Source organism: Cheilinus undulatus, linkage group 20 (genome assembly GCF_018320785.1).
Source record: "Cheilinus undulatus linkage group 20, ASM1832078v1, whole genome shotgun sequence".
Classification (NCBI taxonomy): Eukaryota; Metazoa; Chordata; class Actinopteri; order Labriformes; family Labridae; genus Cheilinus; species Cheilinus undulatus.
Window position 1 is genome coordinate 25,521,745 of NC_054884.1, and position 27,372 is coordinate 25,549,116.

The following is a 27,372-nucleotide window of genomic DNA, read 5'->3' on the forward strand; positions in this document are numbered from 1 at the left end:
TGTTGTAGTTTGCAGGAGCTGCCTGGAGCAGGACGTGAGGTGACCTACTCGCTTTACTTCCTACCTGGTTCTGCTTTTCTGCTGAAAGAAAAACACAACATGGTCCAGCGAAACTAACCAACTGCCTGCTGTTGTTGGTGGAAATTCGAGACAGTCACCGTAATGCTTGTGAGTTGTAGTTTTTGGGTCTAATAGTAACTTTTTGCACTAGCTAACTTAGTGTAAGCTAGCTTGTTTAATGGGAAGTGTGATGGTATCTTGTGTTTTTAAGTGTGTGACTCGCACGAATTAGTATTTTTGAGCCGACAAATTAAATAAGAGGTAACTTTTTAAAAGCAGCCTCCTTTGTTGAAGACATAAAGCTCTAATTAGTTAGCTTAGCTACTTTTCCTCATGGTTACAACCTTTAGCTTTGCTCCTTTTGTCTTTTCTGGAGTATTACTTACACAAAGCTGCTTTATTTCTCTTTTATTACGTATCTTATGCCATACAATTAACTTGTAAAAACTTTAACTGGATTGAATTCAATGGGAAGGCTATTTAAACTAGTGTCAGTTTATGTGAAAGCAAATGTGTTAAAACAAAGTTTACAAACACATTGAGTGTTATTACCACTTATAATGTCAGCATAATGCATTCATCTTCTTCCTAGAAAGTATGCTCTGCTTGTTTGTTTAAACTCAGCCAGATAAGTTGGCAAAGTGTGCAGAATTCCCATGAAAATACCTTCCTTAGATCAAAAGCATTTTATGTGAATTGGCTTGCTTTGAAGCACAATCACTCTGATCTTCAAGTGGGGTTTCACCTCTGCATGGTAACATAGGTCATAGCTTTTTGTACTTTGTAATACAATTTTAATAGGCACTATGTGCATGCCTTTATACCTGACACCACATTATTTGGTGGCCATGTCATGCCATCCTCTGTATTGTATGTTACAGTTTGAGCCGTTGCAGAGGAGTGCTGTCTTATCTCTATCGAGCTAACCTTCCCCTCAGGTATGAAGACACGGCTGGCTGACATACAATCCAGCAGATTCTGCAATTTGTGCTCTGTGGGATCATAAACACAGGAGCTTGTTAAACCTGAACTCCACAGAGTGTCCCCTGGCCATGAGTCTGGCTGCTTCAGTTCACAAGTAGCTCAAACATGCACAAATTACAAGTTTACAAGGGCTGATTTTACTTTTCTGCATGTATATTTCATTTCTCACATCAGCTCCTTGTGGCCCTTCTGTTGAGTTCAAAATCCTGTTTGCTCTGTAGCCTGCGTGTAACATTCTGTGAGCTCCCGTCACACCACTTTCTTTGCCAAACTCATTTCCCTTTCATGAGGGATTTTGGAAAAGGGGGTTTAAGGGACTGTTTGTGCTGGTTACTTGGGCAAGCTCAGTTTTCAGGGCCTTTTTTTCCTCCTCTGAAACTGAGAGGCATCCACCTGGAGTGCTGGCAAGCTCATCTGAAAAACTGTTGAACAGCTTTAGCTTAAGCACAAAAGAGGCTTCCTATCAGAGTTTGCAGATGATTCCTCTTTCCTTGGTCATATCAGTGAAAATATTTTGACATTGCAAGGCTCCCTCAGTTCCTGTGCATTGTAAAGCCAGTGTTATGACATTGTTTATACAGTTATCTTGGGGGGAAAAGAGGTTCCCTGGGTTTTTTTGTGTTGTTTCATGAGTGCATATATGGTAAGAGTGGGGGATGGATACACTCCAGCATATAAAACTCAAGAGTGCCCTCCCCCTCCATTCTTAGTTTCAGTTGAAAGCCTACAGGGTTGTATCTAGTGGATGTGACTTTTCTGCAATTGTTCTATAAAATGCAATGTTCTTCTGCTCTGAGAGTCTTTAGTAATATAAAGACTCTGTTAGTAAAAGTGTTCAAATGGACAACACTTCTCTCAAACTCAGACAGGTGTGTTGAAATCCTCGATCATACCTCCCAACAAAGCTGGGGTTCTGGACAAATGTATACAGTGCAAGTGATTATGTATGAGATAATTAAACAGCAGGCCTGCTTGAAAACGTAGGCCTCCTTGGCTGCCATGCATAGCCATGCTGAGCTTTTGTGTTTATGGTAAGTGGGCAGCTGCATGCTTGTGGGACCTTGGCTGTACCCCAGGCCCTCTACTGAGCCTGATAACCAACTATTGAAGCCTCCCAGCCATGCTCATTTCTGACTATTCACTGGCTGCTTTAAATGTAGAGTGTGCCTCCTGTTTGACATCTCCCTAATTTCTGTGAACATGCAGACAGCTGTGGGCTAGCCGGAGGCCTACAATGAGTTTTCATAAATTTCTTTTCTGTCAGGCAACCGTGACGAAATGTGGTGGCACCTGCCCTTTGTGGCAACTAATTAATGAAGACACCCAAAAGAAAAAGGAATGTTTGGGGTGTTTAAAATGTTAAATTTTCACTGTGAAAAAAAAGATGCAAAGAGCTGCAGAAAAAAAGCAGAACTGGTTTGCTGATTTGTCATTCAATTATCAGGCGTTCATGAGCATTGCATGTCTGTCTGCTTATTATGACTTGCTCTTTCAACACACCCACCATTATCACACGAGAACCTGCAGAGTCCAAATATGGATCTGTGCAAACCGTGACACTCAAAAGAATTGTGCCAATAGCTTGGGGAAACGAGCTTTCTGAAACATGCATATTTTCTCAAAGGGGACAGCTCATCTTTTTGCCCAGCATTCCTTCAACAAACAGTACAGTGAAGAAGAGCAGCGCAAATCCCCCAAGTTGGGCCATCTCAGGTGCTCAGCAGATGCTCGGATTACTGAGACGGCCACAATCCTGGGATTGTTGAGAGAAGGACACAAATCTGACTGCTATGCATTGTGGAACGTCAAAGGAGGATGACTGAAAATGCAAATCATTAACGTCAAAGCATCCATTTGTACTTTTGTGCTTCAACACACTAATGGAGGCCCTAACACAATTGCTTAATCATGTGTGATGTCTAGGAGTGTGAAATAGTATGATAGAATTAGAATGTGTTGAAGATATGCCAATGCAGAGAGAACATACATGTGTCTGTTCTGTCCAGTGCAGTTCTATGGTCATACATAGACACATCTTAAGTTTTCATGCCTTTGTTGTGTCTTCCAAACAGACATACAGATAAACCAGTCATAGGGAACTGTAGGTAGTGCCTTGCCTTCTTATTTCCCTCCTCTTTTGATTCAAAACAAAGTGGCTGAAAATGAAAACTGAACTTACTACTTAGTTTGTATAAAGAACTCAACCTCAGCAATATGGAACTGGTTTAGATTTTTCCAAAGCAACAAGGTGCAGAAGGGCTGTTTGCACAGATAAGCTCCACACATCAGAGGGCAACACAACCAACCCTTTTAACAACTTCAACAGGCAGCATCCTAAACAGTGCTCTGAAAGTCAAACAGGGAAGAGATCAACCACACTGTTGTCAGTAGAGGCAAAACAAACACTTTTAGCTATGGGGGCTCAATAATAGCTAAATTATCATAGATCGGTGGTTCTCAAGTGGTGGGTTGGGACCTAAAAGTGGGTCGCAGAGCTCTTTCCAGTGGGTTGCAACTGAGTGACTTGGAAAAAAATGCTGCACAAAGGCTACAAATTGGACACAGCCATACTTTTTTTCCTGCAATAATAAGTACATTTCAGACGGATAGCAATTGAAAATTAAAAAAACATGGGTCATGATTTCTCATAAAGAGGCAGTGGTGTGTGCAGTTGAGAAACTACTGATTGATTGAGTTCACAATTGCTGCCTATATTGCTTTGTGCATGAATTTCAGATGATTCACATGAGAACCGGAGTGGTTTCATCCAACTGAGGATGTTTCACATTTTCGCTAAACATCAAACTTTCTGTCATCTTCTTTCAAGGTTCCTGACGATCCTTGAAAATGCTTACATAGTCTTAAATTGTACATTTGAAATTTAAGGTCATAAAAGTCAGTTTTGTTTGTTTGTTTGTTTGTTTTTTTTTACCAGTGACAGATCTTAAATTTTAGCAGGCACTCTGAGCAAGATATGTCCTTATCCAAACTTTGTTTTTAGCTAACCTTATACAATTGTAATCATCCTCCCACACAAATGATCCCATAAATATTCTCTATAACTTGAGGAATTTAGTTTGGGTGTTCCAAATTTTCTGTAGGAGGACCACCGACCGCTCTCTGATTTTATCTGACTCAAGTCTTACCTGACAAAAAGTATTATTCTGCTTTCTAATAATTAAGCTGTTAAGAATCAGCTCAGCACCAAAAATGTGTTACATTAGATATCAATTTGCTGGATATTGATAGAATACAGGCATCAAATGTGCCAGAAATCATCAAATTTGGGTGTTTATGACCCCCCCCCCCTCCCCCCCCCAATTATTTTTGCTCTATACCATTTGACATTTGGTAAACAGTTCATTAAATCAGAAAATTCACTCCTGGTTCAGTGTACTAAAAAATGTCATGCCTGTCATTTTTGACACGTTACCTTGTAAAAAGGGGTATTCATTTTCTCAGCTAAGGTCTTAAAAGTCTTTAATTTGATTTTTAAAAGCATGTAGGTGCCCTGTTCTTTAATTCTATAGTTAGTTTATACATTATTCAAACTAACAAGAGCACATGCCATTTCACCCTCTGCTCCTCACTTAAATTATAGTGAGAGCTGTTTTGGTGATCTAGCATCAGGACCCTACACCGCCTCCTTTGTTTCAAAGTAGTACCCAGATTTCTGACATTTTTCGATCAATCATGACTGAATGTTTTCAATGAAAAATAGGTCAGTTTAGACTTGAGGCAGAACAAGAAATCTGACAGGACAAAGAAATGGAGACATGCCCTTCAAAATAAAAGCACATTGTAGACTTTTTGCTACATATTTTTCCAGGCATACATCTTTAACTCACTTAAAATTGCTTCGCGACCCACTTTTCGGTCTTGACCCTCCATTTGAGAGCCAAAGCAGTGTATTTGAAATCGTATCCTTGTCAACATTCATGTTTGTCTGTTCAGAGAGGTACTTTTGCCTAAATGGTTTGTTATTCTTTTTTCTTTTGAGGAAATGGGTTTGGTTGGACTGAGTAGGAAAGTAAACCTATAAATCCACATGAGAAAGAATTGGAGCTTAATCACCAAAAATAACTGAGATATGATTTTTCCCATATTTCTTACCCCCTGTAATAACCCTTGATAACAAACCAAATGCATTCAATCTTGTTGTTTTCCTCAGTAGACAAGTTGTAAGAATGGTATCTGACAGTGTTGTTTTTCCACCAGCTGTCCAAGTGCTCTAAAATGGATTAGTATTAGCTCTAATTGTCAGTCAGACACAAAGCTGCCAAATCCTTATGTAATGTTCACCCAACCAGTGGGATTACAGTCTGAGCAATGTATAGAAAAGCTGCTCTAATTGGGAAACACAGCTTTAAAGGGTGACTACAGTCTAGATGCCCTTTTTAATGGCAAAGCTGATAGTTTATAGTCTTTCTGGAGACATCTAAACGTTTAATTTACTCTTGTACGCTTGTATCTGATCTTTTGCAGAAAAAAGAGCAAGTTCTTTACATGCTTCTGGATGCTGAGTCGGCCTTCAGCTTTACTCTTGACCCAATCTACACTGTGGTTTCCTCTCTCATCCTATCTAGCGCTTTTTAAGGCCATGCGATAGCTTGCTATTTCTGACGCCCCAAAGCAGCGATGCTTGAAAGGCTTTCGGTGACCACAAAGGATGTGCGGCGTCCCATCAGCCTGTCCAAGGCAGAGCCGTTGTCTCACGAAGGCTGCTGTCACTGCAGACTTTGTCGCAGTCAGTCAGCAGCCAGCTCACATGTGATAGAAGCCACGACTGAGGGAAACGCTGCTCAACGTTCTTCCCCCTTCTCGGAGATTAGACTTCTCAGTTGTCACGGTGGCTGCTGCCCCAGCCCTGATAAAGAGCTATCAGGCTGCAGAGGCATAGAGGCTCCCACTGATTCCAGATAAGGCAGGCATCATTATGGAGGTGATTGGGGTTTTGACGCAAGAAGGAGGGGTTGCAAAAAACTCTAGATAGATCTTTTGGCATGTTAAGGCTTCATCTGCATCTTTGAACACAGCAGTGCATTCATAAAGTGTTTATAGTGAAGCTAAATTTGTTTGCAGCTTTGTACAACAAAAAAGGCAGGCTTTGCTTCTCAACGTGTTTTCTATTCACAAACTGTCAAGACTGCTTTTCAAAGGCTGGAGGGCTTGGCTTTTATAATTGTGTGTTCAACTTATGTCATAGAGCTGAGGAATGTTTATAATTATGCTATAAACCTCGCCCAGTTAAAGCTCTCAGAACAGATTTATGGGATACAGAATGTAATGCCTTAACATGAGAAAGATGATGAATTGTGTGAGTCTCTGTGACAAGAACTTCTAGACATTTAGTGGCCAAAGTTTAAGAAAAGTTTTCCGTTATTCTAAGGGAGGAAAAACGTCATTCACTGTCCTTTTTGTTTGGCTTTGCTTGACTTTGCCAATTTGATTTCTTAGGGCTAGGTTTTTCTTTCTGTGTCAATGCCATCTGCATCCATCACCGAGCCATTAAGGGTAGCATATAAACAACTACTTCCTCTACCCCAGAAAGTCCCAAGATACCTCTGCTGTAAAACAGAGACTGGTGTGGTTAATAGTCACACACTGTAAGCACATTTCAAAGCTTTGATCAGACGTCCTTGAACCCCTCCTTGTGGAACGCCGCTAAAAACATCCTTGTGTTTAAGTTGTTTTCACGACATGATAAGTGTTGGTAATGGAAATCATATGCTCAATGCAAACACCTCCTCCTCTTGTATGTCATCTCCCTCAGGGTCTTGTGATTCTGTTCCCCCCCTCTCCTCACATACACTCACTCCACAGAACCACCCTCGACCTCTGATGTCGCCTCTTTTGTTTCTCACGGTGTCTCATCTTCTGCACAGAGCCCCCTTTTGTGTGGTGTACACTGTATCTTTTTGTCCCCCCTTCATGCGCCGGCAGTTGTTCTGTCAGTCAAACAGACGGACACCCCTTTGACCTTGCAGGCATCCTTTACACCATCTTGCGTCCCCTGTGTGTGTGCTTCAGTTCCCAACCTGGCTAGTAAGAACTCTCTGTGACGATCACCTCGGTTTACATCTGTAGCTAATCAGCTGTTTCACTGTAACCGTGGTGCAGCTCTAATATGAGGAGGGTTGTTTTGATAACCGCAAGGTCAGCTATTCCCAGCCAGCCCCTGGGTATTCAATTACACAACTTTGACTTTGCTCCTCTCTGTGAGCTCCAGTGTGGAACACTTTGAGGAAACTCGCTCACTCAGATGACTGATAATCCTCCACATGGATAGGCAAGAACAAAACAAGGTATAGAGTTCATGTTTTGGTGATAAGGCCGCCCGGAAGTGAACTTACAGACGAGTATATGCGACATAGGTGGAGTCTGGCAAATCAAAGTAATGTGGTGATGTTTCAACGCTTAAACTAGAATCAAAGGAGTTTGTCAAACCACCAACGTCTCATGAAATTTCTCTTTCATGAGCAGGTTTGCAAGAGCACCACAATGGAAAATAACAGTAACTTCAGATTACAGTTGACATGGGCATTAAATATTCTTTAGATGAGCTTCAAAGTTCAGTTGGGTAATCTACTAAAGATCAGACTTTGGAATACAAAAATTCTGAATCCCTGTTGGTCTGACAGGTGTGTCTAAAAACTGGTATCAGCACCTTGCCACAGTGCTAGCTGTATAGCAGGGTTACAATCCTTTATTCTCACATGAACAGAACTGAAATTCCCAGATTTTACACCGGTGAGCTGCATGTGTAAATGCAAACAGCTGAATTTTTCACCCAGACTTTTAACCTGCTAGTCACCAAGTAATTTCCCAAACTACAGGATAACATCCTTCTGTAAGGGACAGGTATGATCAGGCAAGTCAGGAAACTTTGTGGGTAGCTTACCCTGAAATTGCTGCATGTGTGAATGGCAGAATTTTACCCTGCATTAGTAAAAACTAAATTACATTGACAAATGTTAAGGTACCGCAGCAACTAAAGAACAGAACTTTTATATGCATCTAGTTTTGGATAATAAGTTGTTTCCAATTATGAAAACAATTCAAGGAGAGTCCGGCACACTGTCTAAATCTCCAAATTACAATGCATGTTTGTACAGTGCCTACAGCTTTCCTTGCAGTTGTTTACAGCTTCCCCTGTTTTTTTTAAAGCTTTTGTAGTTTTTAATTTAATTTCTAAAATAGTACCTATTGTGTCATTTTAAATTCTTTCATTGCTTTATACAGAATTGTGACAATAGCTTGCAAAAATTACTTAGAAATTACTCAAACTGCTGCTGTGGCAGAATCTGCATCTCTGCAGCAATGTTCCCGTGCAGCAGTTCTCAACTGGTAGGTTGAGACCTGAAAGTGAGTCACTGAGATGTTCTCAGTAGATTGGGAGTGTTTGCTTGAAAAAGAGAAATTTTGTAGAAAAAATGTATCAAGTATAGAATCCCTAAGTGGACATACATCAAATTGTTTGATTTCATTCAGTTTTTCTGTGATAGCTAGTACATTTTGGTTGTTTTTCTCTTGAGATTGTGTCTTGTTTATCTCAGCATAAAAAAGCTGTTTTTCATATGATAATTTGTTGATTCCCCAAGTTATATGTAAAGCAACCAAAATTTACATTGTCACAGGAAATGGAGTGAAATAAAATGTTTGCATGCAAGAATTCTGTAATGATGCAACCCCTGAATATGTTTGTTTTGTCCTGTCTCTATCTGTAAGTTGAATCATTCATTTGGTTCCATGCAAGATCCAAACTGCAACTTTTTAAAGATTATTTTGGGAGTGTTTTTACTTCTACTTGACAGGACACCTAAAGAGAGACAGGAACTATGGGGAGAGCGAGTGGGGCAACACATGCACCAAACAAAGCATCCCATGATGAGTGCATTGAGGACTGTGGTTTTTCTATATTGGGGGCTGTTCTTTCAGTTGAGCTGAACATCTTGCTGGAGAGATATTTATACCTCTTGTACGTATGTTGAACAAAAAAACTCACTAGATGTCCTAGATTTCTGTATTTTGAGTACATTTTAGCTTATAAACTCACCAGGAGACCGCCATGTTTTGGTCCGCACTGGTATAGTGTGACATCACTTGGCCATCTTGCTCCTTGCCGTTGCTATGCAGTAACTGGTTTTTCAGACTGGCAGTATGTTTTCCTGCTTGCAGCTGTTGCTGCCATAACAGCTTTCATACCAGGCATGAGTTTGCTGCGTGTTGGCTTTGACTCCCTGCTGTCAAAGCTGTCATTCCTCCTAAGTTTTACTTGAATAAACCTCGCTACAAGTGACTGGATTCAATGTATAACGGAAGCTTGCTGGTAGCTTCTCAAAATAAAAGCATTATGTACAAACAATGGGAGTTTCTCCAAAGAAATGCTAAAGTGGGCTTTTACTTTGAAAAGCAAAATCCGGAAGTGTTTTCGTACTGTGTTTATCTTTACCTGCAACATTTTGAACCGTGTAGAAACAGAAACCTTTATAAATAGTAAAAGTCTGGTGAAAAACTTTACTAAACAGACACATTTTAGTTCGTGGCCTTCATCTAGTTCATCAAGAAACAGATTTCAAACATATTCTACCGATGTGGAAGTAAATATTTGCTACATACAGGTAAATATGGCTCTGTTATTATCATTTTCCTATCTAGTTTGACCGATAACAAATTGTGGTGCAAGGAAATTAGAAGACACATTAAATCTTAAAATTATCCATGCGTGAGACATGCAGCGTCTCTGAGATGCAGCCCTAACTCTGGCTGCCAGTCTGAAACAGCGGTTACTGCATAGCAACGGCGAGGAGTGCTGCGGCACAAATAATTCTAAATAGAAAAATATACAACTAATGCTGAATAATATTTAAAAAATAGGGCAAAATTCAAGAGCAAACACTGAAACATTACCACATAACATAAGCTATGGACAAAACTAGCACAATAAGCCAAAATCATGATTGAAATTTAAACTCAATTAATTGCCCACAATTATTTTAACAACACTATTTAAGATATACTGTAGTCAGTCTTTATACTGATTGTTACTTTTGCTTTTTGTAGTCCATAAAGAGGAATTTATGTCGGTTGTACAAGCTGTGAGGATGATGTGTCATAAATTATCTTGCAACTTTAAGATTAAGATTTCCTCATCTCAAGTGTGTTGCTGTGTAAACTTTATCTCTTCCTCTGTAAACTTCCCCCTCAGTCTTTTTACCTTTGTCATGTTTGTGCTGGGTGGACTACCCTCAAATTGAGAAACTGAAGGGATTTACCATAAAGGATTTCTACATTAAATCTGTGCTGTGAAGCATTAAGTACTTTCAGTGGTAATGAACTGCACAACCAGACTAACACTGGACAAGAACAGGCCTGGGAAAGTGGTAATTCAGTCAGTATGCTACCAAAGTAATTACAAATCTTTAATTTAAGGTAAATGTATACTTGATGTTGTGTGGCCATAACTGTTTGGATTAGAACCCATCATAACTGCTGTGAACCCAGCCTTCGCCCTCTATGAACCTGAGGGAGAGCACTGAGTTTACTCTCCATTAACAGCATGTTTCATGGGCTAAACCCAGGGGGATCTCTTCTCCCCAATCCGTCCGGATTGTTCTCTGCTTATATGGTTCGCAGAATGTCAGAAATGTACTGAATTCTAATCCCATGCTCATCTCCATGTGTCCGCTCAGGATCGGGCAGAAGAGTGAAGCACATTCCAGCAGAAGTCGAGGGCTGCTGTCTTAAGCTTAACGAGAAACCCGGCCCGCTCACACCATGCCCGCCAAGATGGCCGCCAACTTTTCCTGCCCTCACTGGAACCACTTGGGACAAGGATGTGTGTTGAAATGGTGATCATATTCAAGAAAACACTGGAAAAGAAGGGTGCCGACGATGTAACCTCCAAAAGAAGAGATTTGGGCCAGGTGAGAGAGCATTTTCTGCTTGTGTAAGCATTTTCTGAGTTAAATGTGTCATTTTGTTTTATATGAAGCTTTGCCAGCAGCTGTCATGGGTGCTGCTCTGAATCCAGAAACTAGTGCAAGTCTTTCTCGTGTTTTTCCATTTGTATTCACTTTTAATAGGAGCTCAAACTTGACATTTTACTTCCCCTGAGTCACATTTGTAGGAAAATTCACATAAATGTCCTCTGTGAATGTCAGGAAATGGTGTCAAAAGAAGTATTTAGATTTTGCAGACTGTTAAAAAGGGGATGTTTATTCTACAGTTACACATAATTGCATCATAATAGCTGCCAATTGTTATCAGCAGGGCGTTTGTCATCTGTTTTTTGAATCCCCATGTTCTGTTTATTTCACTCAAAATGACAACAGTGTTTTAGTTCCAATTGGCGAGCTACTCTGACTCATTTTCTAATCAGCAAGCATGCAATAGAAAGCCTCATTCTGCCAGCACGAAGGGAGAATCCCCCTATAACTAATGTGGACTGTGTTTGCCCTCTCGGCCTTGTGAAATGAAGTCATCATTTTGTAAAGCTGAGAGTCAATCAGAGGCATTTATAGTGGAAATCTGTTAATGTGTCACATGTAGCCTTGATCAGCCCAAAAATGTACAACAGCAAACACATCTGGATTGTTCGCATATGCACAAACTTGAATTTTCCTTTCCTTCCTTTTATTTGTTTATCTAACAAGTTTTCTTTTTATTGCTAGTACCTCCAGTGCATTTTATGCAAAGCTATTTCTGGAACTTTGTGGTTTGCTGACGTACTGTTGGTTATCTTTCACATTTCTGCAGTTCCAGTTCCAGGCACAGACCATGACCCAGGGGACTGCACTTTTCTCTTGTGGACTCATGGGTAGGAGACCGTCCTTTTTAATGGCAACATAAGAGAGATTCTAAAATCCAAAGTAGTATTTTAGTTGTAAAACTAATACAATTAGAAATGTTGTTTTCTTTTAGTGTTTTGATTGAGTAATTCTTCTGTGGAGGTTGCCAAAAGGGTGCAGAAAGTCCAGTCCAACATGGATTCCATCTAGGAGTATCGTATCCTATTGCATCGTATCGTATCACATCAAGAGATAGACAAACTTTGTCTGTCCTAGAGGTGACAGTAATTCTTCTTTCCCAGGGCTCAAACAACAATTGCATCCAAAAGCATAGATTGCCTAGTGGTTAGGTCAAGCACAGTGTATGCAGGCAGCCCAGGTTCAAGTCTGGCCTGTGGCTCCCTCCCCGCATATCTCTCCCCACTCTCTCATCCCTGTTTCTGACTCTATCCACTATCCTTCCCTTTCAATAAAGGCATAAAAAGCCCCAAAAATATTTATAAAAAACCCCACAAATTACAGGCATAAAAAGGGGCAAATGAAAAACAAAAAGGTAAAACAAGAACTGTAGAGAGTCTATCCTCTATTGTTCAGGGTGGTTATTACAGAGGGAATGAGGGATTTTTTTGTAGATGTTTTTCAGGCCAGTAAGACTTTGTATCATGAAGTCCAAATAGCTGCGGTTCCTTGTGTGTCCACTTGAGGCTTGCAGCAAAAGCCCAGGAATCCCATAAGCACCCATTAGAAAAAGCCTATTTTTTACATGAGATACAAAAAATCTGAACCGGTCTGAATAGTTAATTTCATCATTGTCAAACATTGTATACAGGGGGATTTTTTTTTAACTCGCTAGTGTTGGTTTTATGAAACTTAAGGGGTTATTATGATGCGGGGCATGACTGATCTGACTGGGTGTATTGTAGCTGTTTGTCAGGAGGCATAAGGCCCACCTCAACTTTTGCCTGCAACTAGGTCTGCTGAAAGTTGGTTTAAAATAAAGCCTCTTCAATATGGCGACTGCCATCAATCTGCTTCAAAAGTCTAATTTTAGGAATAACAGTCATGAATATGATTGCATCCATATATTATAAAGTCTATATTATTGTGTTGTCTTATCTGGAGATGGACTGATGTGACATTTTTTCAGACCAAGTAAGAGTCCAATTACTTCAAATTTATACGCACCAAGTACAGTATCTGCTATGCTTTATGAGTACGAGTATAACTGCTTAGGCTTTGTATCAGCACTGATAGCCGATAAAGGTATTTGTGCATCCCTTAACATATTGTATCGTATTGGTTGCTTAATGATATTAATGCATTGTCCTGTGCTTTCATTACCATGATAAAAATAGTCCACAATGATCCAAGACCCCTTGAAATTTGATAGGACTTAAATTCTGTTGTAAATCATGTAGCATAGCAGCATTTCAGTGCCTCATCTCTTGATTTATTTTTTATCTAACTCCTAAACAGAATTTGATCTTTTTTGAACTTCTGTTACCAGTGTTCCTTACATAAAAGATACTAAATAAGAATTAACAAATAAAAATGTTTTCGAATTTATTGATGACTAGAAGTCTCACGTGTTTAGAAATGGCAGTTGTTCAGTAGTCTTTTTGTGTCATTTCTGTGAAATCATCGGCAGCAAGCCAACCTCTGCAGCATCTGGTCCACAGTCACACAACGTTACGTGGAACATGTCTGACAGGTGTTTCTGTCAAGATGAATGTGCGTTAATGACTGTGTGTTAGACGTTTATCATTGGCAGGGATCTTGAGGCACTCCTGTGTGCTTTCAAGCTGCAGATATGTTGTCCTTAAGTTGAAATTTGGATCGTCCTGTAAAGGAAAATAACCTTAGTTTACCCAGCAGTATGACTAAGAGTGTTTTCAGTCTTTGTGTTGTAAGATTTAATGGTGTTCTGTCCTCGGGTGACTTGGCATTGAGTAAGGCTGGCAGAACACATCTGTGGCAGTAGGTGTTGTTAACACTGCCCTTTGTTCTTCACCCTGCTCATGTACTGTAGATGGTATTTTGGGGATTTTTATCTCCAGAAGAGAAGAAAAGACTTTTTTGCATACCATGAGTGGGCCGAGGCTTTGACGTTTTGTATCTGAATCAGAGTTGACTGACCAGTTCAGTTGGCTGACCTACTCAACGATTCAAGGGAGTTTCTGTTGTGACAATACCAGGTGATTTCCTGGCACTGTGGCGTAGTCACTACGTGACACCAGGCAGTAGATTCCAGCATTAAAACAACATGATGGGTGTTTATGAGGGTTTATTGACATGTTATCATGCTCAGTTCCAGCTGACATGGAGTTTGATATGGAGTCAGTTAAACATTTAATTCTGTTTTCTTTCCCAGTAAGCTGTGCTCACAGACTGTAACACTAAAGCAGAGCCTGGAGGACGGGGTTTATTTTTAGTGCCAATTACGCAAAGCAGTGAGTAGTGTCAATACAAAGTACACACACTGGCATCAACGCACTAACCCAGACTGGAGCAGTAGAGTTGTTATCTATGCTGAGGTTACTGAACCTGACCTTTCCTGACCTAAGAACCATGGGATTAAAAAACACTTCCTCTCTCAGGAGCTTCTCAGATATTTTGCCTGAAGTTATTTTCATATTATTTTTTGTTTTTCCAAAGAAGTTTGCAAACACAATCTGAATTCCTTAGGGTGTTTTAAAATCCATGCTCCAAAAGTTAAAAGTAGCGCATGTAAACTGCAGCATAAGGGAGTGTTTCCATTAGTGCATTTTTTTTGTGCTGGCAGAACAAAGCCAATGGACTGGCCAGATTCCATATCTGTCATCTAGCAGATCCATCTTGCAAATCCCCTAGCTGAAAGGTTTTTGCCTTGACCAATCATTTTAGGAGAACGAAGTGAAAGCTACAGGCAGGGTTTCGTTTTACTGCAAGCTGGTAAACACCAGTGACCAGTGAAGAGGCTTGTCCATAGACTGTAGAACAAAGATTGATTGATGTCACCCATATAGTTACTGAGGGGGTTTTTGAAGCCAGTCCATGGCTAACCTGACATGCCAGATTGACTATTTAATATCCATTGCATGGAATTTAACATTAATCTGGGAACCCTTCCATACAAAGCATTTGGTGAGGGCAGGACTTTTCGAAACTCCTCAGAAGATGATTGCACGAACATTCTGTCTTTCATATGCATTAGGGGAAAATCAGAGTGACCAGACAATATGAGGTACTCAGTTCTGGTTGTATCCTGAACTAAACAGGCTGATGCAACCGAAGTTAAAAACTCATGCCGGGGCCAGTCAGGAGAAGTGCAAAAGCATCTTCTCTGCCAAGACAAGCGTTCCGTGTGGCTCTTTGCTTTTGTTTCAATCAAGAAATATGGCCCAGTTCTCATAAAACTCATATTATACTATAGCTACATCCAAGCTAATTGCTACATCTGTGGCAGCCATAGTACACCCCGGCTTACAGGCCAACTAGACCCTTCCCATTACTCTTGCAAACTCATACCGGAGCAGCTCAGGTAAGAGCGAGAAGATCTTTTCCGCCATGACAAGCTCTCTGTACTGTTCACTGCTCTTTATTTAATGAAGAAATGTGGTCCAGTTCTGATGAAACTGTCACTATACTATGGCTACATCCGAGCCAATCACTACAACGGTTGCAGCCATTGCTATTGAGTTTCAGTACAACTCAGCATCACTTCTTGAACAGTGCATTTATGTGTAGGTGGACACCTCTCTTATGCATGGATGGCAATTAAAATATGAAAAAGGAAAAAAAAAGGCTTGTACATATACTTAGCTGGTTGTAAATATACTTGGATGTATCATCTATGACTTGAAACCAATTTAACAGAACTAACTGTCCCTAATGAAGAGGCATTCGTTAACTGTCGTATCCTAGACACAGTGAACAGCTGTTAGAAGCGCTCTAAAACTAAGGTTTTGGGCACTAAATAAGATTAACTTCCTAAGTTCCTTTTGGCACTATAAAATATAAATAAAGCCTGCTTACTGTGAAGAGAAGGGAAATTTTATAACGTCATATCAGATTTCTTGGAAATTTTAAAGTCACATTGGGAGCCTAATGCAATAACATTTGCCTGCATGGCAGGCTCTGTAGTCTAACTGGGTGTACAAATAGCTTGAAGAAATGTTTGAAATGACTTTTAAAGATGCAGCAGACAAATGATAACTTGGACTGACTGAGGTTGTGACATTAGAGGGATTTGAATCTTTGATTCATGATATTTATGCCTCTTTTGATACCAAAGCAAGATATATGTATAAAAACAATCAAAAACGTTCTTAGTCAATCCAAATTTAGAAAAAGTTTGTATGCAGTTTAGACAGCATTTACTGTCATAGTTACAGTAAAGTTATAAAAGTCCAAAAATGTCTTTAACAAGCTCATGTCTTCCCAAAGGTACATGTTCTTTATGAATTGAACATGCTGTGTCCTTTAGTCTGTCATTAAGCTTAAAAAAAAAGATCAAATCAGAACTACTGTACATCAGTTTTAGACATTAGGAGTCTTGGTGTACAAGTCTGCCACTTAATAATTGCTGTTTAGAGGAAAATCTGTTCTGTCATTTATTTCTTTTAGGATTTTTAATAAAATTATTCTGTTTTTTTTTTCTTGCAGAGACAAGCCGCTGGCACGAGGTAGGTCGCAGCTGCTCCATACAGCAGAGGCCAGTTGGGACCAGCCTGGAGAGCCTGTGGGACGTCCTGCCGGAGGTGCACAAAACTTCCACCCACTGGGACTGGGATGTTGGCTCCACCTCAAGCACAATTACCAGCTTGTTGCAGGATCTCAACCTGACAGAAGCTGCATCCTCGCACTCCACTGCCCCCCCCAGCAAGCGCCAGTGCCGTTCCCTGTCCTGCTCAGACGAGCTGGGTGGGTGCCGTTCCACCTGGCGCCCTCAGGGCTCTCGTGTGTGGACGGCGGTGGAGAAGAGAAGGTGCCACAGTGGAGGAAGTGTCCAACGTGGCGCTGTTACCAATTCTGCACTTGGCTTTCCAGGTATGCAGCGCAGCTCCAGCTTCAGCCTACCCGCCCGCTCAAACACCTTAGAGCTGCCCTGCTTCACCCAGCGACCCCCCTGCCCCTCTGCCTTCTCCACCATGACACCCTCAGAGGCCCCAGCGCACCCTGTCTACCTCTCTCATGAACAGATCTGCCTCCCTGAGCCTCGTGGACCCTCGCCACCCAGCTCACCGGATTCCACTCCGGAGCTGGAGCGCCGCAGCGGACAAGGGGGGCTTGCAAGAAGCCGCTCGCAGCCGTGTGTCCTCAATGACAAGAAGATTGGGGTCAAGCGTAGGCGACCAGCTGATACACACAAACAGAGGCCTTCTTTGGACCTGGCCAAGATGACTCAGGTTGGTATTTAACAGATTACAAAATCTTATATTTAATAAAATGGTAGGTTTAAACACTTTAAAGCCCGCTGTGTTAGTTTTTGAGTCAAAGGAGTATTTATTCTCTTTAACCCACTTTATATAAACAGTGTACAAAAATAACTTAAATCCTGCACTTGAGCATGACATAAAAAAGTAATCAGTTGCAATTATGTGGCATTTATTAATGACTTGAACCCACCACAGACCTCTTATGTGATCCAAAAGATCACAGTCTGCAGCATGAGACCAGACCCCTTAGGAAACAGTCATGCCAGCTGGAAACTCTGCTCGCTCCATCAGTCTCACGAACATTAGCTGGTTATATTCTGCTGCTGTGGCAATTTGCCCCTTCCATGTTGGATAAACAAACACTTCCAAAGAAGGTCACGCCATTGTGTCTGTTCTCCCTCAGCACACCTCAAAGTGTTTCTGCAGGCACTGTCATTAAACGGCAGCCATCCATCCATTCATGTGGGTCTGTTCAGGGTCAAATACCTCTATGAGGGTGCCTGTTTTCTTCTTGTTTTTTTTTTTTCTTTTTTTACACTTGAAATTAAAGACACAAAGCCCAAAATTGCCCTTTTTATGTGGAAAATGATGATTTGATCAAAGCAGGAATTTTAGGAGGCAGCCAGCAGATCAGATGAGATGATTTCATAAAAAAATAATCTTATGATACACACTGGCCTGAGCTGATCCTCTTCCTTAAGTCAACCATGTTTCAACAGACAGTCTGCACATCCTGGCAGACGTTTGCCTGACGACCACACAAACATACAGGAGTAGTAAAATTTCACACGAACACAGAGTGGATCATAAACATAGAGCTGGCCCCCTCATAGGAAGTCACGTAGAGTTCAGAAGCGTCTTAACAACGGCGCTGCTGTGTCACGGCAAGCAGACACCACACACGCTCTAAACAGGGACGAGGTCAGGAAGGCCTCGGGTGAGGCCGCTGACAATTTTTACAGAGGAACGTCAGGGTGCCGATTGTTAGCTCTGAATGTGTCCTGCTGTCTCTGTATTGTCCTTGGTGTTCTTCTAGTTTAAAAGCAACTGCTATGAAGTTTTGTGTTCTTGTGTGAGAAGAACGCAGCCTTGAAACTTTCAAAAGCCTTTAAAATGCACTCAGTCCTTTCTTTTAGATAAACTTTTAAATTACTCAGAGACACATCTTTTCTAGTGCTAACTGGAAATTAAAACAAATAGAAGGACCTTTTGTCCCATTTAAATATCGAGGAATCACCTTTAAAAATGCATAACCTTTTAAAACCTCAATACACTGCTTTGATGTGTTCCCTTTTTTAATATTTAGAAAGATATTTTTTTGCTTATCTCTTTCATGTTCTTTTTGTAGCTCAAGTTCAAAATGGTCAGCAGTGGCTGCTTTCATCTGTTTTTATGATTGTAGATTCAATTTCCTTCTCTTTGGATGAATAAAAAGAGATATTAAGAGATCTCACCTACAGGCCCAGAAACAAGAAGAATACAATTTTAAATTTCTTCCTGATATTTCAAACAACTAATTATCAAATGGAGTATGTATTTGTAAACCGGCTAGTGTGACGTTTTTGGCTTTGTTTGTGAAAATCACAGTAGAAAAGATGTTTTCCTCTGCTCAAAGGTTATCCTTTGAAATCATGATAAGAACCATTCAAGCATTCATCCTTCTTTTTGGGGAATTTAAATTTCTCTTTCACTCACTGCTTCTGCTAGTGCAAGCTGTAAAAAAGACAGGATTTTCTGCTTCATCTGCTCATTTTGGGGTGCACAGTAGTAGTGTTTTGAAGTAAAATAGGCCAATATTTACAAATTCATTTCAGCTGAAAATGACATTACTATTTATAAATGGCAGTTAGACCTAAAACTTAAGTCCTTAAAACACATTTTAAAGTTTAAAAATGTGGTAGACAAAGAAAAAGACTTCAGCTGATGCAGTTCTGTTGGTCCAAAGTCCATACATTTTTTCCTATTTGGGGCTGATATTTACTGTTGATAAAGGCTGATATTTACAGCTGATATAGGGAGACATTTAAAGCCGATATAGACAGACATGTACAGCCAATAAAGGGAAATATTTACAGCTTATTTAGTTTGATATTTACAGCTTATAAAAGCAGATATTTACAGCTGGCAAAGGCAGATATTTACATCTTATTTAGACTGACATTTACAGCTGACAAAGGCCAATACTTACAGTTTATATAGGCTGATATTTACAGCTGATCTAGGCTGATGCTTGCATCATATATATTGGTTGTAAGATTTTCATCTCTGCTGATAAGATAATTATCTTTCTAAGCTAATATCTGCTGATACTGATGTCAATAACATTGATATATATCACATCAGTAACTTAGTACAAGGCACTCAATATTAGAAAGTTCTTGTTTTTGATTCAGTCAGCTACTTTAAAAAGATATAACTGAAGATCATGCATCTTTTTAAGTCTTAGTTCTTTTTGATACTGTGGATCATCAAAATAACATTGTATCATTCTAAAAAATGTGGTATTGATTAGGGATGTACAATACTATTATGTAATTTTTAGTAGTGTACAACATACTTAAATATTGGTATTGATATTGGTATCTGCTAAAATGAATCTGTAAAAATTGGCATATCGGATATCAGCAAAAATCCAATATCGTGCATCCCTAGTATTGATTGAACAGCATCTGAGCAATACAAATTTTGACAAGTGTAGTATGAAGGTATTTATTTGACTTTTAGTTACTTTCCAAATGACTATTCTTAAGTTTGTCTGTTGTTTTAAACAGTAGTTGAATTAAAAGTCTTTAGTTTGTTGCTGTGAATCATAAGGAAATCAGAGTGGAGAGATGTTTACTTGTGCTGATAAACTAAAACTTGCTTAACAATCTACTCAATGGGCATGCAGATGGTCGAGTGGGTTAAGGCGTTACCCATGTCAAGGGTGGCCCGGGTTCGAATCCAGCCTGTGGCCCTTTACCGCATGTCTCTCCCTGCTCTCTGCCCTGTTTCCAAGTCTATCCACTGTCCTTCTATCTAATAAAGGCATGAAAAGGCCCAAAAATAAATCTTAAAAAAAAACAAAACCAAAAAAAAAAAAACAGTCTACTCAGTGGCTTTCCTCTCTGTCACCTGCATCACCCTATCGGTATTCAAAGTCACCTTTCTATTCAAAGATTGTTCACAGTGCTGAGTGTGTCTCTAAAGTGAGCGGTGTAGTTTACTCAGGGAGAATCGTGGTCCTTTGTGGCTCCACGACTGTCAGGAAGTAGAGCAGCTGTGGCAGAGGTTATGGATCGTCGCACTGGGGAGATGCGTGTTGGGTAAAGAGATATTGATTTCTGTAAATTCAGCTCAGTGGGTGGATCGCTGCCACAACCGGGCCTCATGAGCTATCGATCAGCTTTTATTGATGGAGAGTCAAGGTCAGTATGGATGAGGAGACTTTCTGCTCTCTTCTCGGTGTCGTTCTGAGGGGTTGATGGAGGCGGACAAACATGGATACAGGCAGCACTTATTCATGACCCTCACTGTTATGTTGTTGGAAGGTTTTCTCTTCCTCTATGTGAGCTATATTTGGTGAAGTTAATGTCAATGGAACTTAATTCATACTATAGTCCAGACTGCTCTTGGCCTTATCAGCTTGCTCCCATGCTCTTGGCCAGAAGTTGAGACTGAAGTGCTAATGCAGGAGGCAGCAATGTGACACCGGCCCAGTGCTGACAAATGTACCCGCTCGAGCAGCGCCAAGAAAAACAGCAGGGCCTCATTTGATCTACGGCCGCTGCTTGGAGCGGAGACCTTTCTCACCGCTGTCAGGTCACAGACATGGATCATTACTGTATATGTGACGCTCGCTTCTCTGAAGACTTTGGTGTCTGTATCCAAAGATCTGATTTTTTTAAATTGAAATAATGGAGATGATTAAGTATTTTTAGTAATGGAAGCCGTTGGATTGCATTTCTGTCCAGTTGATTCTTACCTAAATGTCTTAGCAGCTACTGGATGACGCAGCACTACATTGAACCAGATATTCATGTTTCCCAGGTAAATAACTCATCTGAAATATAAGATCCTATTTTTTTAAAGATTTATTTTTAGGCTTTTTACAGCTTTATTGAGATCGGACAGTAACTTGACATGCCACATAGACCATTTTACATATCCACAGCGTGGGATACGTTGCAAATCCCATATGGCACCCTATAGAAGGTGTTTGGAGGGCAGAACCTTTACAAAAAATGTCAGAGGGTCATTGGACAAACGCTCTATATGTTAGATTTATTATGGGCCAAACAGAGCTAGAAACTGTATGACGTAGTAGGTGTGCACCACCTTGGGGAAGTACGCTAAACGCAAGCTTGACAAGCAGTCGATACAATATTCACTATCAGTGGAGCCAGATGATTAATTAAAACTTTTGATAAAGCTTGTTGGAAAAACATCTTCTCCTCCAAGAAAAACTTTCAGTGCAGTTCTTTACTCTTCTTTTAATACAGTCTAGTCTAGTTGTAAAGCTACATCTATTCTAATATCTTCACCGGCTGCCATTGTTTACCAGCTTGCAGTTAAATAAAACCACGCCTGTAGCTATTGCCTCGTTCTCCCCAAATAACACTGATTGGTCCATTCATTCTCTGACAGAAAACAAGTTTCTGCTTGAAGCCTTGCAAGATGGATCAGCCTGATGACCAACTTGAAGTCTGGAAAATCCATTGGCTTTGATAGGTAGTAGATAGAATTGGAAACTGGGGAGGGAGAGGGAGTAGGGAGTATCGTGTGGGAAAGAAGAAGCAGGTCAGATTTGAACCCAGGGCTCCTGCCTCAAAGACATCAGCCTGGGGACATGGAGCATGTGGCCATAACCTCTACTGACGCCCCAACATCATCAGCACTTTGTGAAATACCATAAAATTTAGGAGAGAAGTCACACTTTTAATACCTTTTTTCATTTAGAGAGATGGCTGTGTATTCTGGTATATATCATACCAGTTTGAATGCTGAGGCATAGGCGCAAGTTCAGCAGCCAACACCTCTTGCTGCAAGCAACCTGATGCTGTAGGAAATTTTCTTCCATTCACTGCGTTTGCAAAGGGCTACTGCTCTGGTTAAAGCATGCTGATGCAATTCAGGCTGGCAAATTGCTGAATAAATAAATCTCTTGAAGAAGAAGATGCCTCAGTTAAAGACAAGAAGTGGCCAGTGAAAGTTGATGCTACAACTTGCAGGATGGGGGTCTGTACTTAACAACTATGACTGCAGGCTTAGAGCTCAACTAGCATAATGGTACCTAGCAGGAGTGCAAACTCAGGATGATATTTTTAACCCCTTTCAGCTCTGCTCAACCCCCAGAACAGACTGTGTCTACTCGTTCAACAAATAGCCCAGTTTTTAAGGCAATAAACTTCATGGCAATGACTTTTGGGCTTCTAGTTCTTGCTACTTAATAATTTGGAATACAAAGATGTTTATGCTCCTTGAGCTTGAATGCATTATTTGTCCATTTTTGACATTTGACAACTGAAAAACTCACTAAAACATAATGAGTGTGGATTAATCTTTAACCTATTGATCAGTCACAGTTGTAGTTTAAACACTTGGCTGTGAGCTGCCTCTCAAACAGTCTCAGGCCTGTTAGGTATTACATAAGCACACAAGTGACAGAAGGTTTCACAGAGGCCTTATTCTCCTGTGCCTCTCTGCTCCCACACCGCAGCACTCGGGCATGAGGCAGCTGTCCTGCCTCCTCCACATTAGCTGGATAAGCCTGTCATAAAGCTCCCCCATTCCAACGCGCGCAGCTGTCACAGGACGGCTGCCTGCAGCAGTGTTGGCACATGTGGATGTGCCTGAGGAAGTTTTCCCAGATGTATGTGTTCATTGTGTGGTTCCAGTAAAGGCCAGTAGAGTCAAAAGGCTTACATGAGTGATGTCTGCCCTGAAGGGTATTTGGCCACTCTCTGCCTTGGTTCAGATGGCTTTGGTTCACTACCAACTACTTCCAACTACCAGTTGCTCCAGTATGTAAGGCTGGCTAAATTTATATACACAGAGCTATTCTTTTTTAACTTCAGGGTTTTTCTGCCCGATGTCCAGCTCTGACCTCACCCACATGTGGTATGAGTGCAGTAGAAGGACTGTTTTTAAAAATGGTTGCATGCCTTCCGGCACTCTAGCTTGGACATGGAGCGTAGTCCAAAATAAAGGAAATGTGTTTTGATTCTTTTACCAAATCTGCTATCTTTAACTCTCCTTTGAGGACTTTTTAGTTGGTTATTAAATTGACTGAAATGAATATTGATGAGGTAAAATAGCAAACAAGATTAACAGCATAAAGATTGACTACCTCTACAGTTTATTTTAAATGTTCATAAGCAGGTTGGTGCAGCATGCCTGCCCACAGAGATGGCTGAGCTCCAGAAAAGCCCAGTGAATGGGCCCTAGGCTGTCGTGAGCACTGCATAGTTGTGCATAGGTGTGTCAGTGTGCAGTACTCCACTAGTTTGGTAATTGTCAGTTTATGTTACTTTGTTTACAGGAAACAGTGGCAAGTGTATTTCATTGGAGTTGGAGCTGTCATACAATATATTGAGTTGTAGTGGATAGTATTGTCCTTACTGCAAGGAAGAAAAGAGAGGAGACATTGGAGATTAAATGTATGGAGTCTAAATCAGTTAAGAAAGAAATATAATGTCACCCAGCAGACCAATAGATGCTCTTGCAGTCTAGGTTGTTTGAGCCATAGTTACGATTGTGAGGAAGTGCATGTCTTGCTATGTACATAAACTACTGTGGAGGGCCTATGTAGGGGGTGTAGGGGTGCACAATATTATCGGTATGATATCAATATCAGCAGACATTTCACTGTAAAAGTTAAGTATTGGATCGGCAGATAAAAACATTTCTTCCCATTCTTGCAACCAATGTATTTGGTATAAATGGTCTATATCAGCTGTATGTGCAAGCGGGAACTGCACACATTCCTGCCTTTCCTGTGCCTACAGGAATAGCCTAAGACAGGGTGAGAAGCAGCAAAAAACTCAGAGCAGAGCAGACATCAGTGACATCAGAATGAAACTGATTAAGTCATAATCAGAATAAAGAGGTAGCTCTAGATGCTGTACACTAGATTTTTTCTGAGATTGTAGCTTGGTTAAAGAAACAGGATAAGAGTTTTTTTATTAAAAACAGGATTAACTTGTTATTGATGTCAGCAAAAGATGAATTAAAAATTTCTCCATAGGGTGTTAAAATCAACATAAAGTGAAAGCACCTCAGTCCTTCTTATGTCCTTGTTTTCTTGAGAAAGACATATTTCTAAGAAAATGTATATTTCTGTCCTGTTTGCAGAAACTTCAGAACTTCCACAGCCTTAGCTGCCCAGGAATTACCGGCGAGGACATCTGCGAGTCAAACCAGACCCTTTTCACTCTCAGGAGCCCCGCCCACTGCAACACGGACTACTCAAGCGGCTTAGAAGATGTTCAACCTCGGACCAAAGAGGGCCAGATCATTAGAAACGTGTCGTCTGATCCTACAATCGAAGAGGCCGACTGGACCTCCACAGACTACGAGACGACTAATGGGAAGGACAGTGAGCCTCTGTGGGCGGGTCTTTGTAGCATGAGGAAGGACGTGTATCAGCTTGGAGGAGAGCTGGACATTGAGCAGATTGAGAGGAACTGAGCTTGACTGTCTTCCTCTTTGTGGAAGCTAATGTAGCAGACTTACAGTGGTACAGTCAACAGTACTGATAGTCTTAAGGACAAACAAGTGGAGAGCTGACGCCATGAGCGATCCAGCACTTGTTTTTTTATTACTCAAGGAGGGACTGAGCAGACCCTTATTGAGCTGAAAGTCCATTTTGGGGACTTTGAGTTAGCAGAGGTTTCTTCCCTACTGTGGGGAATCTCAACTGTGTCTCAGGAGAACAAGAAAGATGGATTCAGGTGAAGATAAAAAGAACTCTTAAGTAAAAAATATAAAAGTTGGCTCTAACACTGGGGTCTTTAACATTTCTGTGTAAGCCAGATTATCTTCCTTGTGTGCTACATTTGAAGAGAATTCACAGCAGGTTTGTAAAAATTCTCTGCACTAGAACACGACTCCATCACCCAGACCTTCATACGTTGGTACACAATGGGGAAAAGTGGTGACTTCTTTGAGAGCTACTGTTAGCAACGCTCCTTTCACTGTTAACTGAGCAACAAGCAGCACGCATACACAGCCTGTAAAATGTATCAAAGAGCTTAACATTTCACACAGTAACATCGGGCTTCTCTCTGAGATCTGTGCTCCCCGCTTGTTTGAGAGAAGCTTTGTGATGCTAACAGCATTAATGTTCTTTCTTTTTACGATTTGTAACTACAAATTTATGTAAAACATGAGCATATTTCTATACAAATAAAACACTGTTTTAAATGCATTTGTTGTAGTCACATTTTTTCATCGCCTTTCCTCATTGAATACCTTCTCTGGACTCTTAAGATGTTCTCACTAAGACTTGTTACAATTGCAAATGTGATAACTGCCCACAAACATAACACAAATCAGCAGCTTTTAATGTAATAATCCCACAAAAGTTTTACATTTCTCACACATGTGACAGCTGTTGCCTACTGCAAAAGTACTACCTTATGATCAGCTTAAACTCAAGTCACATAAAAACACTGAGTCATGACAATTTTTTGTTGCCATGAAACAGGAAGTAGTCTTTGTTGTCTTAATACACTGATGGAGCCATGAATCCTAGCAGAGTTGATTAAATGTGTCAAAACAGCCCTGTGAGGAAATTATAAATAATATACAAAAACATTGTTAACCCAGCTTTTTTATGATTTACAGTCAATGACAAGAGAATGACATTAATGAAATCAGGTGAAAAAATGAGGAGCTGGAGGAGGGCTGCAAAAAAGCAGCTTGCAGAGAATGCAGCAAAGCATAGCCATCCTAGAGCAGTTTAAATATGACAGCGTGAGTACAAATAGCCAAAAGTGTGCTTAGAGAATCCTGTGGCCACCAGTTGGCTTGCGTGAGATTAGCTGATTTCTGTAATATGGCAGTGCTTGACTCTGTGGCCTGCCTGAACTAGCGCTATATGCTCAATTTTTTTGATGTAAACCATTAGCATATTTTTATAAAGATAAAGCACAGTTTTAAATGCATCAGTTGTGATCACATTATTTCATCACCTTTACTTCCTGGATACGTTCTCTGGACTCTTTTAAGATGTTCTCACAAAGACTTATTACACCAGCAAATGTAACAACTGCTCACACATGTAATAAACCACAAATGTAATACAAACCAGCAGCTTTTAACATAGTGATCCCACAAATGTTATAAATTTTCCACAAATGTAACAGCTGTTGCCTACTGCAAACATACTAACTTAAGCTCAAATCACATCAAAAAATAATTATGTCTTTTTTTGCCATGAAACAGGAAGTAGTTTAAAATCAATTGATAACTTAATATCCACTGTCGACTGAAAATTAGTTTTAGTCACAGGAATTTTGTACCCGGTATACTTAAGACAAAGTTTCTTGTTTTAACAGGGAGAGCCAGCACAACCTCATCCTGTGAGTTTTGCTCACATGAATAAAGTTATGTTTTTGTCATTGCTCCATGAACTGTAAAATTACTTATATTTTGATCAGATGAACCCCCTCTGAAGGCTAAATTCAAGAACCCCTTGGATTTTGCTTAATTTTTCAGAACTGACATCCATCCTCTCCTTTTCTAATTCAAAGATTTTGTGCTACGACTCTGGGAAAAGTACTTCCTGTTTTGTGGCGAACAAAAAAACCTGGAATGACTTAAATTTTGGGTGTGACTTGAGCTTAAGCTGGCTTGAACCCCACTGGCAGTTGTAAAAAGGCTACAACAAACAATGACCGCACTGTTCATTTCTAATGTTCAGATTACATTTGTGGGAAGTGAAATAAGAAGTTTAGAGTGATTTTTATTTTCTCACAAACGTAATTTATCCCTGCCATTCTATCCGTGGAAAATTGTTGTGGAATTATTACATGAACAGCTGAAATCTGTATTTCATTTGTGGTTAATTACGTTTGCAGGTGTTACAAGGCATAAATGCCCTGCAAGTGAATTTAAAGTTAAATGAAATATGCAACTAA

The 27,372-nt window shown here is 40.3% G+C and overlaps 1 protein-coding gene across 2 annotated transcripts; it reads left to right on the forward strand.

Moving 5' to 3' along the window:
• On the forward strand, positions 1-25,656 carry fam53b (family with sequence similarity 53 member B). 2 transcript variants are annotated; one of them, XM_041815864.1, is made up of 6 exons: positions 1-168; positions 942-998; positions 10,737-10,970; positions 11,803-11,863; positions 16,479-17,221; positions 24,584-25,656. In XM_041815864.1, the coding sequence occupies exons 3-6, from the start codon at positions 10,881-10,883 to the stop codon at positions 24,917-24,919; spliced, it is 1,230 nt and encodes a 409-aa protein (XP_041671798.1). In that variant the 5' UTR covers positions 1-168; positions 942-998; positions 10,737-10,880; the 3' UTR covers positions 24,920-25,656. The 2 variants fall into 2 exon arrangements, with proteins under 2 accessions (XP_041671798.1, XP_041671797.1); XM_041815863.1 differs by lacking the exon at positions 942-998.
• The last annotated feature ends 1,716 nt before the right edge of the window (positions 25,657-27,372 follow it).